The 14,186-nt window shown below is 50.5% G+C and overlaps 1 protein-coding gene across 1 annotated transcript in view; it reads left to right on the plus strand.

The window, feature by feature from the left end:
* Positions 1-8,233: 8,233 nt before the first annotated feature.
* Positions 8,234-14,186, plus strand: part of ECE1 (endothelin converting enzyme 1) — a 115,750-nt gene continuing 109,797 nt past the window's right edge. The window contains exon 1 of the mRNA XM_039218753.1: positions 8,234-8,344. Within this exon, the coding sequence (XP_039074684.1) occupies positions 8,342-8,344 (3 nt within the window). The 5' untranslated portion in view covers positions 8,234-8,341. The remainder of the gene's footprint in view (positions 8,345-14,186) is intronic.

Consider the following 14,186-nt stretch of genomic DNA (forward strand, 5'->3'; position numbering starts at 1 on the left):
GCCAGCTCTGAGCCTGGGCCCTGTTTTGGATTCTGTGTCTCCCCCTCTCTCTCTGACCCTCCCCTGCTCACGCTCTCTCTCTCTCTCTCTCAGAAATAAATAAAACATTAAAAAATTAAAAAAAAAAGGACTCAACTAAGAGTCTATTTGGGTCTGAGAAGCTCTACCGGCCCTGTTCCCTGCCAGCATCCTGATGAGCTCCTTCCAGTGTCTTCCTGACTCCATCCTCTGACAGGCTGGTGTGTGAGTGCCAGGGAGTCTGTTCCTGGAGAGGCTGGTGTTCTCCCTGGGAGCTCTACACTGTAGATTCTGCTCAGTTATGGAAGAATAAATAAAATAAAAATGTAAGAAGCTCTTATAACAAGTCTCATTCTGTCTGCATGCCTGTGGCTGTTCAGTTTGTCCAGACTCTATCTGACTTGGTCCATGGCATCAATCCAAAAGAAAAACCACAAGAAATCAGTCAACCACTAAGGATCCTTTGGTCACCAACTGTATAGTAGACATTATTGGGCATCTGTTCTTTTTTTTTTTTTAATTTTTAAATAGTTTATTTTTGAGACGAAGAGACACAGAACATGAGTGGGAGAGGGGCAGAGAGAGAAGGAGACACAGAATCTGAAACAGGCTCCAGGCTCTTAGCTGTTAGCACAGAACCGGATGCGGGGCTCGAACCCACAAACCGGGAGATCATGACCCAAGCCGACGTCGGACACTTAACCGACTGAGCCACCCAGGCACCCCATGCGCATCTGTTCTGTACAAGGTGATGGCCTGGGGCAAAGCAGAGAATAATACCAATAGTAATCATTACGATTAACTAAAAGCCTGTGAAATGCAAGCCTCTACAGAAATTCTGGGGCAGTTTTCTTGGACCCTGGTGAATCCTGAGGTTGGGCTGGCTGGAAACCACAGTCAGACTCAAATGCCATGTACCTCTGGGGCCCTCGCTATCTGTGGTCTGTCCAGTCTGAACCCTTGGCCACAGTGATTGGCAGAGGAATGAACACATGTCCCGATAAAAGCTAATGAGACTCAGCTTGGGGAATTTTGTTAAGAAAAGAGGGTCTTTATTTCTTTCCATTTTATTACGTATTTATGTATGTACTTATTTATATAATAACTACCTGGGGTGTTTTTTTCAATGTTGATTTAATTTTGAGAGAGAGAGAAGGAGAGAGTGTGCTAGCGTGAGCAGGGGAGGGGCAGAGAGAGGGAGACAGAATTCAAGCAGCCTCTGGCTGTCAGGCCAGAGCCCGATGCAGGGCTTGAACTTACAAACCATGAGATCATGACTGAGATGAAATCAAGAGTCAGACACTTAAGTGACTGAGCCATCCAGGCGCTCCTATTTTTTTTTTTTAAGATTTTTTTGAAAATTTATTTTTAAGTAATTCCTACACCCAGCTTGGGGCTCATACTCACAACTCGGAGATCAATAGTCACATGCTCCACCAAGTGAGTCATCCAGGTGCCCCAAGAGTCCTATTTCTGTTGGAGTTGCTGAGAGACTAGGATGCACGCCTGGTGCTACTGGCAGCCGTCTTGTGATCATGAGGAAAGAAAATGAAGCCAGCAGAGAGGAAAACAGTCTTGAGAGATGGGTAGTGACATTGGATCCTGACCACCTTCTTGGTGTTCCTCAGTGCACCTGCACCTAAATCTAGCTGTATCTCTGTATTTGCCAGTTTAAGTTGGGTTTTCTGCCAGGGCTTGGAGCCTGGTGCTCTAATTGAGCAATCATAGTGCCCAGAGACCTGAATATTTGGAGGAAGCACCACCTGCCACTCATTCTTTAAGAATCTGACAAGGGAAACATGTTCTCCTGCCATATAACCACCCTGCCTCTGTCAGAGAGCACAGTGAGCCCGCAAACGGCAAAAGAAGCCGCTGAATGCCAGCAAAGGAGCAAATCCTCTCAGACTAGCTGTGCCTCCTTGGGGAAGTCACTTTCCCTCTCTGAACGTTAATTTTTCTCAATTGCACAATGGGGTGGGAATCAGCATCTAGTGCATAGAACTGTTCTCAGAAGGTTGTTTAGAGGAGGTGAGCTCTGTGGATCCCTAAAGAGTTGGGGGTTAGACTCAGAGTTGGCAGCAAACCTTTTTTCTTGTTCTCCCCTGGGCAGCATAAGACTAGAGATGGCCTCTCCTGGTAGAATGGAAAGGACTCAGCCAGGGGCGCCTGGGTGTTCAGTCTGTTAAGCGTCCAACTTCGGCTCAGGTCATGATCTCACTGTTTGTGGGTTTGAGCCCCGCATCAGGCTCTGTGCTGACAGCTTGGATCCTGGAGCCTGCTTTGGATACTGTGTCTCTGTCTCTCTCTGCAGCTATGCCGTTCATGCTCTGTTTCTTTCTCTCTCTCAAAAATAGGTAAAAATATTTAAAAGAAATTTTTAAAAAATTAAAAAAGAGAGGACTCGGCTACAACATCAGAGGCTTTGTTTCTAGTACTGGTTCTGCCCAGAGAGTGAATTTGGGCAAAGCTCCTCCCTGCTGCCCACATGTTGCTTTCAGAAGTGAGGAAGCCATGGCTGCTTTTTTCTGTTTCTTGCCAAAGCCAGGGTCACACCATGTTTGCTGCAGTTTCCCCACTGCTCAGCCGGGCGCCTGCCTTGCTGACGGAGCATTTCAGAGTGTCCATTGCATGAGTGAAGAAGATGTGGTCAGGATACATGACCTTACTTTTTTATTTTCGGAACATGTTGTTGGAATGTAATATACAGGCATACCTCGTTTTATTGTGCTTTGGTTTTTTTTTTTTAATAGCTTAAAATTTTTTAATGTTTATTTATTTTTGAGAGAGAGAGAAAGAGAGACAGAGCATGAGCAGAGGAGGGACAGAGAGAGAGGGAGACACAGAATCTGAAGCAGGCTCCAGGCTCTGAGCTGTCAGCACAGAGCTTGACGCGGGGCCCAAACCCATGAACTGTGAGATCGTGACCTGAGCCGAAGTCAGACGCTTAACCGACTGAGCCACCCAGGCACTCTCATGAGGTTTAAGGAAAGAAGCCATCTCCATAGCATAAAAAAGGCGAAATGAAACAAGTGCAGACGTAGGAGCCGCTGCAAGTTATCTGGAAGATCTAGCTGAGATATTGATAAGGGTGGCTATATTGAACAACAGACTTCAATGTAGATAAAACAGCCTTATAGTAGAAGAAGATACCACACAGGACTTTCATAGCTGGTGAGGAGCAGTCAGTGCCTGGTTTCAAAGCTTCAAAGGACAGGCTGACTTGTCAGGGGCTAATGCAGCTGGTGGCTTGAGGTTGAAGTCACTGCTCATTTGCCACTTAGAAAATCCCATGTCCCTCAAGAGTTAAGCCAAACCTACTCTGCCCGCACTCTAGAAAGGGTACAACAAAGACTGGATGACAGCACATCTGTTTACAACATGGTTTTGCTGAATATTTTGAGCCCAAAATATTGAGGGGAAAAAAAAGATTCACTTCAAGATTCATTCATTGCTCATGGACAATGTACCTGGTCACCCAAGAGCTCTGACAGAGATGGACAACAAGCTGAATGTTGTTTTCATGCTTACTAATATATAATCCATTCAGCAGCCCATGGATCAAGGAGTAATTTTGACTTTCAAGTCTTAGTGTTTAAGATTATCTAATGCTGTTTAATATACTTATTTAATATTTACAATTATTTAATAATATCCAAATTATTTGGGTCCGGGCAAACTAAGTTGAAAACTGTCTGGAAAGGATTCACTATTCTTTTTTTTTTAACTTAACAATGAGTTTTACTATTCTATTTTTTAAACATTTTTTATGTTTATTTAGTTTTGAGACAGAGAGAAACAGAGCATGAGTGGGGGACGGGCAGAAAGAGAGGGAGACACAAAATCTGAAGCAGGCTCCAGGCTCTGAGCTGTCAGGACAGAGCTTGACACAGGGCTCGAACCCATGAACCATGGGATCATGACCTGAGCCAAAGTCAGATGCTTAACCAGCTGGCTACCCAGGCACCCCAAGGATTCACTAGATGCATCACAAGGATGTTCTAGATGTCAGTAAGAACATTCATGATTCATGGGAAGAGATCAAAATACCAACATTTACAGAAAGTTGATTCCCACCCTCATGGATGACTGTGTGAGGGGTTCAAGACTTCAGCAGAGGAATCAGCAGCAGATGGAACTGAAATAGCAAGAGAATTAGAAGTGGAGCCTGAAGGTGTGACTGGGTGACTGCCATCTCATGATCAAACTTGAACAGATGAGGAATTGCTTCTTGGAAGAGCAAAGAACACGGTTTCTTGAGCTGGAATCTACTCCCAGTGAAGATGCTGTGAAGATCGTTGAAAAGACCACAAAGGGTTTAGAATATTACATACATATTACCTGGTGGATAAAGCAATGGCAGGTTTGAGAGGGCTGACTTCCATTTGGAAAGAAGTTCTACTGTGGGTAAAATGCTATCAAACAACATCGCTTGTTACAGAGAGCTTGTTCATGAAGGAAGAGTCCATCAATGAGGCAAACTTCACCAATGTCTTATTTTAAGAAACTGTCATCAAAAAAGAAAAAGAAAAAAAAAAAGAAGGAAATTGCCACAGCCACCCCAACCTTCAGCACCCACCATCCTGCTCAGTCACCAGCCACCAACGGGAGATAAGACCCTCCACCAGCAAAAGATTATGACTCATTGAAACCTCAGACAATGTGTAGCACTTTCCAGCAATGAAGTATCTTTTAACTAAGGTACGTACATTGGGTTCCTTTTTTAGATATAATGCCATTTGCACACTTAGGGGACTACAATACAGTGTAAACATAGCTTTTATATGTACTAGGAAACCAATAAATTCATCTGACTTGCTTCGTTGTGGTGGTTTTGTTTCGTTGTGGTGGTTTTGAACCAAACCTGCAATGTCTCCAAGGTGTGCCTGTATAAAGAAAAATACACAGACTCCAAGGAGGCTTCACAAACTGAGCACATCCGGGTACCCAGCCTCTCTTTCCAGAGGCAAACTTACCGGCACTCAGAAATGTCCCCGGCTAAGTGTCCATCAACTGACGAATGGATCAAGAAGATGTGGTTTGGGGCACCTGGGTGGCTTAGTCGGTTAAGCGTCCGACTTTCGCTTGGGTCATGATCTCACGGTTCGTGGGTTCGAGCCCCGCGTCGGGCTCTGTGCTGACTGCCAGCTCAGAGCCTGGAGCCTATTTCAGAGTCTGTATCTCCCTCTCTCTCTGACCCTCCCCTGCTCACGCTGTCTCTCTCTCTCTCTCTCCTAGAAAAAAAAAAAAAAAAAAAAAAAAAAAAAAAAAAAAAAAAAAAAAAAAAAAAAAAAGAAGATGTGGTTTATCTATACAATGGAATACTACATGGCAATGAGAAACAATGAAATCTGGCCATGTGTAGCAATGTGGATGGAACTTGAGGGTGTTATGCTGAGTGAAATAAGTCAGGCAGAGAAGGATAGTTACCATATGTTTGCACGTATAGGAGGATTAGGAAGAACTTAACGGAGGACCGTGGGGGAGAAGAAGGGGAAAAATAGTGGGGGAGAGGGAGGGAGGCAAACCATGAGAGACTCTTGAATGCTGAGAACAAACTGAGGGCTGATGGGGGTGTGGGGGTGGGGAAGGGGGGTGATGGGCACGAGGGAGGGCACTTGTGGGGATAAGCACTGGGTGTTATATGGAAACCAACTTGACAATAAACTATTAAAAAAAAGAAAAAAGTAAACACAATAAAAAACATTTTTAATTTGTTAATAAAAGGAAAAAGGGGGAGAAATGAGAACTAATCCTACATTTATTTTGGAATGGTCAAATTTTGCCGGAAACCATGTCTTCCAAAGTCTGGTCATCTCAAAATATCAGAATTTCTCAGGGATCCATCATAAATGCAGGATACCAGGATCCCATGTTAGAGCTACAGATCAGAGTATCTGGGAATAGATCCCTAGAGTACACATTTTCAATAAGCAATATTTTTATACAAATAAAGATTTTCAAACATCGGGGGAAAAAAAAGAAGTGTCCCTGGTTTTTCCTTTTTCCCAAAGGTAGCTCGACTTCCCCACAGCACAGATTCATTTTGCTCTCTTCTGAACTTTGTATAAATGGAACAATGCTTGACATTTTCCAGTGGTTTGCAGTTTACAAGGGACCGACACATACATTAACTTGTTAAATCCTCACATCAGTACAGGCAGGTGGGCAGGAATACGGAGGAGAAAACTGAGGCTCAGAGGAGAGAAGGGAATCCCCCACAATCACATTGCTGGATTACTCAAGATAACTGGGTTCCAATTTTGTGTTTTTCTGGATCTCCATTGTCCTTCCCGGCATCAGGCTATACCTCCCAGGGAGATACTTGAGGAATGGCCAGGAATCTGAAACTAGCCCAGGCCTGGGCAGCTGATGGTATGTTACCCAACCTCCAGGATGGAGAGAGTGTCTGGGACAGAGAAGATGTGAGCAAGGCTCAACCCGACCCCTCTCTACCATGCTTCCTGCCTGTGGCACTCAACACGCTTTGTGAATTTTGACAGGTGGTCCTATTCCTTATGTCCTTGTCTTCACCTTAAAGAATTCAGTGTACTGTTGAATGGAAGGGGGGAGATTTATGCCTACAGAGCCCCTCCCTGCCCTCTCGGTTGCCACATGCACTGCCCAGGAACAGATGGCCCCCTATGGATCCTGGCACCGTGCACCTAGACCTTGAGCCTCTTCTGCATGCGCAGAGTCACCCTGAGCCGGCTCCTGTTCCCACCCTCCCTCCCGGCATCCTCTCTCCCAGAATCTACCTGTTCCCAGCCAGCTCAGCTCCCTCACCCCCACTCTCACAGCTGATGGGCAAGAGTCCCCGCGTCTTTCCTTCTCGCCTTATGAACGGCTTATACCTCCTTCAAAGCCCAAACCCCATCTCCTCCAGGAGGGCCTGGTCTCTCCTGAACATACACTCATTATGCCTCTTACACCTTGGTTTCTCTTTCTCAACACAACATGAATACAAGTGATCACAAAGTCACACAAACAAAACACTTTTGCCACACAGACAAGGTTTTTTTCCCAAAAAATTTTAATGTTTATTTACTTTTGCGAGAGAGAGGGAGGAAGACAGAGCACGAGCGGGGGAGACACAGAATCTGAAGCAGGCTCCAGGCTCTGAGCTGTCAGCACAGAGCCCGATGCGGGGCTCGAACCCATGCACTGTGAGATCATGGCCTGATCCAAAGTCAGATGCTTAACTGAGTCGCCCAGGCGCCCCCCACACACAAGGTTTTTATCTGTCTTTCCACAAACTAGGCTACATCCACAGTGTACCAAATCACAGCCAAGCCCCTTGTATGTGTGTGTGTACACATGGACCCACAACACCACAAAACCACAGGGAGTTGGTCTCTGTTTGTAACAGGGACACAAAGTCTCTTTCTACCATATCACATGCGTGTACAACAGGCCCATAAGGCACAGGTCACACAGCACACAGACACACCTTGCCGCTTCTTCCTCCTTCACTCACTCTTTTATACAACACACATGTAGAGTCAGCCTCTTCCCAGGACACACAAAACGGCACAGGCATGGAGAGCCTTCGGTCCTCCTCTCTGCTTCCCTCCCACCTCCTTCTCTCGCCCCGCTCTCTTATGCACACACACACACACACACACACACACACACGAAAGCTTGAAGTAACAAATCCCAAATATAGTCAGGCTCTGCCTTTTGGTCACAAATAAACACACAGGCACGCGGGATCCATGCCTCCCCCGCTTTTTCTCTGTCCTCCTCTTCCCCTCCTCCCTTCTTGCGCGCCCGCGCGCGGACACACACACACACACACACACACACACACACACACACACCACATAAACACGCGCAGCTGCAGCGCCCTGGGTCACACTCCCGAGCAGCCGCCAGGCAGGAGACAAAGGTCGCCGAGGCTCCTGGCGCCGCGCCCCCGCCGCAGCGGAGCCGCTCCCGGGCTCCACCTGCCCCCGAAGCCGGGCTCAGCGAGGTCTCACCCCGCACCCCGCACCCCGCAGGCCGAGGCCCCGCCCGCGCCGGCCACGGGGTCCCCACGCAGCCGCGCTCCCAGCCCGGCGCGCCTGGGGTTAAGGAGGTGGCAGGGGGCGGGGCCGAGGGCAGACTCGGGGCGTGATTGGCTGCGCGGCCCGGCCCCCGCGCCCTGCCATTGGCCGCTCGGCGGGCCCGCCTCCCCGAGTCTAGGCGCCGGAGCCGCGCTCGCCCGCGGGGAGCGGAGCGCGCGGCCGGGGCGAGCCAGCTGCGCCGTGCGAGGAGCGCCGCCGGGAGCCGAGAACCGGGCCCGGGCCCGGGCCGCTGCGCGGTGCAGGAGCGGGGCGCGCGAGCTATGGTGAGTGCCGCGCCCGGCCCCGCCTGGACGGCCCTGGCGGCGGCGCCGCGGTGGGACTCGGCCGGGCTCGCGGGGGGGCTGGGCGCGGGCTGCGGCTCTAGCTCCGGAGGCGAGGAGTCGGGGGGCGCGCGGGCCGGGCGGCGCCGCCTCGGTTCCGTCGGGGGCGGCCGCGCCGAGCTTGCTTCTGGGCCGTGGCCCCAGTCGGGTTTCGAGGGCTCGGGGCGGGGGGTGGGTGGCCGATTCGGTTCGCGGACAGTTGGTGCGGCTGTGGTCTGGGGGGTCCGGAAGTTCTGGCTGGGCGTGGAGACCGTGGGCATTGGGACTGGGTCCGCTCCGGGGGTCGGGGGCGGTCAGGAAGCCGGTGGATGCAGTTGGACCCGAGTGCTCCGGGACGCTGAGCTCGGTCTGGTGCTGAGGCTCGGCTTGGGGCACCGTGGGTGGCCCAGCCCAGCGCGCTCGGAGGGTTCGGTCGAGGGCACGCGGGGACTGTCTATCTCACTGTGGCCTAAGCGAGTGGAGAATGGAGGCAGCAAGATCGGCGGCTGTCAGAGACCAGGGGACGCTTGAGGAGCCTGCATTCAGTGACTGGTCTCCCTAGCATCTCCCAGTCCTCAGAGGAGGGGGGTGCTGAAGCCGTTAGCCAGCGACGCCAAGGAGAGGGGACTTGGCAGGGAGATTTCATGGGGGATTCTGAAGCCCCAGAGAGAAATTCATTTGGTTGAGGCTGGGCTTGTTGGAGCTGTTTTAGGGAGAGGTGTTTTCTCTGGAGGGAAAGCTTGGACCTTTCAGTCACCTCCCTAGAGAGGTGCTCTCCCTAGATCACTTCTGCATCTTGAGGGCGGAGGCCACCTACTTCTCTTTGCTTTCTTTCCCCTGGGCAAGCCCTTCTGATTCTCTCTCCCTGTGCTGTTCTGTGCCCTGTGAAGTGAGTACAAGTCACCACTTAAGGCCTGAGGAGGGCATATGCCCCCGATGGTGGCTGCCACCTCTGTTTCTCCATGATGCTGCTGCCAAGCCTGAAGAGGCCCAGGTGGGGGGCAAGATGGGACCCCTGTAGACAGGAAGAGTCCCCCAGTGATTTCCCAGGACTAATCCCTGCTCTGCTCAGAGCTGGGGTCCCCTTACAACATCCCTGTCCCCTCCCCTCTCTCTCCTCTCCCCATCAGTATCTGCCTCCCCCTCTGCCATCGCTCGTCTGGTCAGAGTCAGGAGTAATGAAATGATGTCTTAGAGACCATCTTGGATCCAGCCTACCCCCTTGGTCAGGAATCTCTCCCCTGGAACGCTCTCCTTGGATGGTGCCAGTGGCCGGGAGCTCACGCCCTACGGCCTGGCCCTTGATTTAAAGTCTTGGCATATGAGCAACAAAAGGGAGTGAGACACTGCGGTCATATCATTTACTCTGCCTCCAGACCCACCCTGACCTGCGTTACTCAGAAAGAGAACTTGCGGGGCGCCCGGGTGGCTTAGTCGGTTAAGCGTCCGACTTTTGCTTAGGTCATGATCTCGCGGTTCGTGGGTTTGAGCCCCGCGTTGGACTCTGTGCTGACTGCCAGCTCAGAGCCTGGAGCCTATTTCAGAGTCTGGGTCTCTCTCTCTCTCCGACCCTCCCCTGCTCATGCTGTCTCTCTCTCTCTCTCTCTCCTAGAAATAAATACAACATTAAAAAAAAAAAAAAGAAAAAGAGAACTTGTTCCTCCTTTGAAACCACCAAAGAAAGAGAGGGCCCCTCACCCATGGAGACACTTTTCCGAGCCTTTCAATCTGACGAACCTCCCTGGTCTTAGCATCAAACAGATACAGGGTCAAAGCCTGGCTCTTCCACTTCCCCACAGGGACTTGGATCAAGTCGAGCCCTCAGCTTTGACTATTAGTTTCCTCATCTGTGAGAAGAAATGAAAGGTCTTGCTTGCAGGGGTGATGTGGGGATTTGGTGAGGTAACCCAGTGACCCTTTCTTGTACAATCTTAAACTCAAATTGGGAAGTTCTGTGTGACATCTGTTTGCCAGTCTGAAAGAAGGAGTACAGTGTGTCATGTTGTGGGGAGAAGGAGGGCACAGTGAGACTTAGAGAATCATTCCTTTGTTCATTGTTCAGTGAAGGTTTATTGAACACTTACTATATGCCCTGAGCTAAGGAAGAATAACTGTCACAAAACTGTTGAAGGGAGCTTCTGCTGGTGTATAAATGTCGGCAAGGATCCTCATGCTAGATGGCATATCTTTGGGAGAGGCAGAGGTTTCATGCCAGGGAGGGCCCCCTCCTGGCTGGAGAGATGAGAGAAAGCTTCACTGACCAAGTTGCATCTGAATTGGAAAGAACATCCAGGTAGAGAAAACTCTGTGAACAGAGGACCAGGGCATGAGAGCACAGGAAATGCTCTTGGAAAGGCCAGAAGGGGGCTTGCCTGGAACCTAAGCATGAGAGAGCCAGGACGGAGGAGAGAAAGTGCTCAAGGGACATTGCTGGGGCTAGATGGCCGAAGGCTTAGGCTGAGGAGTGGATTGTAGACCCGCCGTGTGTGTGTGTGTGTGTGTGTGTGTGTGTGTGTGTGTGTGTGTGTGTGTGGAGGCTGACGTCAGACTTCTTTGGCCCCTGTCATTTGGTTTCCCCCAAACACCAGTCCCTGTGCTCATTCCTGAGGTGGGGGTGATTCCGGGCAGCTAAAGAGTTTATTCCTTGGATCTCCTGCTCCATGAGTTTTAAATAAACCCCACATCCCCTGTGCTCCACTGTAGCCAAGTTTCCCCTGGCCCCCAGGTCCCAAGTGGAACTCTCCTTTGGGGAGTGGGTGGGCTATTTCCTCTTGTCCTGGCTGAATCTCCCCGATGGTCCCCAGCTCCCCACCCAGGGCAGTTCTTAAAGGCCACAAGTGGACCCCTCAGTGCAGGCTTTGCATGAGGGTTCTGAGGAGGCTTTTTATATCCCCTGTCTTCAGTTGTCTCATACTACCCAGCAGCAGGCACAGAGAGGTGAAGGAGATTGCCTAGAGTTACACAGCAAGATAGGGCCAAACAAACTTCCTAAATGTTAGAGGGTTACCAGACAGACAGGTTGGGGGAAAAAGAGACCCCAGTTTGCCGTTGTGGCTCCTTGAGAATGTTCCTTCACATTCCAGTCTAGGGGCTGAGCTTAAAGCCACAGCTGAGGGTTGGGAATCATATTTACTGTAAGTGGCTGAGTTGAGGACAGGGTCCAGTGCCTAGGTTTGAACACTGGGTGTACCGCCAGCTTGCTACATGACCTTGGATCAACTATTTCCCCTCTCTGCACCTCCTTTCCTACCAAGTGGGGCAGATTTGCTTTCTTAGCAGGATTATCATGAGGATACAATGTAGGATACAAATGTAGGAATGCTTAAGAACTTAAGGGAAAGTGTTACTATTTGAAGATGCTATGTGCCCCCCTGAACCCGTCTCTGCTGGCCTCCCGGAGCCCAGTGGTGCCCTTCCCAGTGCAGCCAGCATCCATGCTCATAACCGGATTACTCAGGTTTCCTGACATTGCTAAGATTTTTGGTAAACAGGCATGTTGTTCATTTTTGTTAAAGAATAAATGGATGGTTTCCTAGACAGACTTGGAGAGAACAAACCCCTTCGGGGGGGTGGGGTGAGGACAAGATTTGGGGAGTGAGAGGGCTACAGAGTGATTTCGACAGAAACGTTCAGGCGTTAGCCAAGACAGAACCCTCTGGGCTAAAGTCCACACTTTGATGTCTACAGCCAGGGAGGAACCATCAGCAAATGTTTACGACTTTCTGTGTTTCTGCTCCTTTTTTTTTTTTTTTTTTTTTCCTTTTTTAGTTCACAAGGTAAGCACCCCTCGCATGGTCATTTGTTCATTCACCAAACAAGTCCGCCTGGCACGACACCAGGTGTTGGGCTGCAGTCAGGGTGAAAGAGACTGATAGGTCTCCTGCCACAGTCTGGCAGACAGGCAGGCAGATAAGGAGCAGGAAATGAGAAGCGCAATCACTGTTGCCAAGGAGACACACAGGGTGCTGGAGAGCAGATAGGGGAGCCTCACCTGGGGATCAGACAAGGCTCCTCGAGGATGTGGCCTTAACGTTGTGGCCTAAAGAATGAATGGGGCCGGGGCGCCTAGGTGGCTCAGTCGGTTAAGTGTCCAACTTCGGCTCAGGTCATGATCTCACGGTTCGTAGGTTCGAGCCCCGCGTCGGGCTCTGTGCTGACAGCCAGCTCAGAGCCTGGAGCCTGTTTCAGATTCTGTATCTCCCTCTCTCTCTGACCCTCCCCTGCTTGTACTCTCTCTCTCTCTCTCTCTCAGGAATAAATAAAACATTTTAAAAATTAACAGAACAGTTTAAAAAAAAAAAAAAAAAAGAATGAATGGGACCTGGTGGGGCATTCCAGACAGAGAGGGCCGTAGTGCAAGGTGGGACAGAATGTGGTACGTTCAGGAATTAATTCATCTGGGGCCCCAGAAGGTGATGCTGGGGAGGTGGCTGGGGCAAGTGCATGCAGGTAGGATCTTGCTAAAGGTTTGGGGTCCCATCCGAAGGACAGTGGGAGCCACTGTAGAGTTCAGGGTGAGGGGGGTGACGTGGTCAGGGCTGTGTTTTAAGATGGTCACACAGCTGCTATGGGGCAGGAGGGGTGAGCCGGGGAGCTGGAAAACCAGTTAGGAGGCAGCTGGAGCAGCCCTAGGAGAGATAGTGGTAGTCTAGACACTAGTTACTGCCCCCTCCACCCCACCCACACCCCCATCATGCTGCCCAGAATGGGCGGTGAAGAGAGGAAGGGTCTCTGGCCCCAGAGGTGGCACAAAGCCCCTTTCCCTGTGAACACTGACTGTCCTCCCCTCCTCCTTTCCTGCAGATAACCCGTGAGGCTCCTGGCCTCAGGGAACTTTGATCTAACAGAGGAGAAGAATGAAGTTCCCAAATGGCTCTAAATAAGGTAGAATATGATATTACCCACCTGGGGATACAACTCCAGAGTCACCCTGGCCGTGAGTATGTATCAAGGAAAGCTTCCCAGAAGAGGTGGCATTTGTGCTGCTTCTGGCAACAGTTACTGGAATGGAGTGCCTCCAAGGAGCCAAGTTTTAGGGGAATGAGAATACGGAGACGCCGTCCTGTCCTTAAAGCATTACAGCCTGGGCCAGGTTTAATGAACAACTAATGTGGATTGAATCCCGCAGTCCGCAGGGGGCTAGGGCCTGGGGGTGCTGCCCTTTCCCCAGGTGCCCCAAGGGCAGGGGTGGCCAAAATACCCACAGGCCTGTCTTGGCTCACTGACAAGCCTGGGAATGACTCCCTCCTTCCCACAGAATCTTGGGGGATTCCTTGGGGAAGATGTCAACAGAGGGACAAGTTTCTGGTGAATATTCAGGAAATTAGCTGAGGGAGGCTCTAACTTCAGGGCTCAGAGACAGAGAGGGGGTCCTGGCTGATAGATCTTATAAAGTGCTTGGTTGTAACCATCTGATCCAGCTTCCCCATAATATGGGTGGGAAGATCGAGAGGCAAAATGAAGCTCTCCCGGGTGCCTGGCACTGAAATGTAAACCTCTCCGACCTTCGCACGAACCCCAGGAAGTAGGCTTATCTCCGTTACAGAGCTGTGGATGTTGACACTCCAAGATCACTTAGGGAATTTGGGACTGGAACCAGGCTGCGGCCTCCTGATTCCTCAGGATTCTGGCTTCAGTCCCAAGCTGCCACCCACTTCAGCAGAAACTCTGCCCTCCTAGGAAAGCCCCCCTGGGGACAGGCCACTGCTGTCGGACAGCGGCCGGAGGCAATGGGCGCTGATTGGGGCTGGATGGTGGCCAGGCTGGAATGCTGATACTTATCTTTCACCTTTGCACAGCACTTGAC

This window comes from Hyaena hyaena, unplaced genomic scaffold (assembly GCF_003009895.1).
Source record: "Hyaena hyaena isolate Hyena2069 unplaced genomic scaffold, ASM300989v1 scaffold_780, whole genome shotgun sequence".
NCBI classification, from domain to species: domain Eukaryota; kingdom Metazoa; phylum Chordata; class Mammalia; order Carnivora; family Hyaenidae; genus Hyaena; species Hyaena hyaena.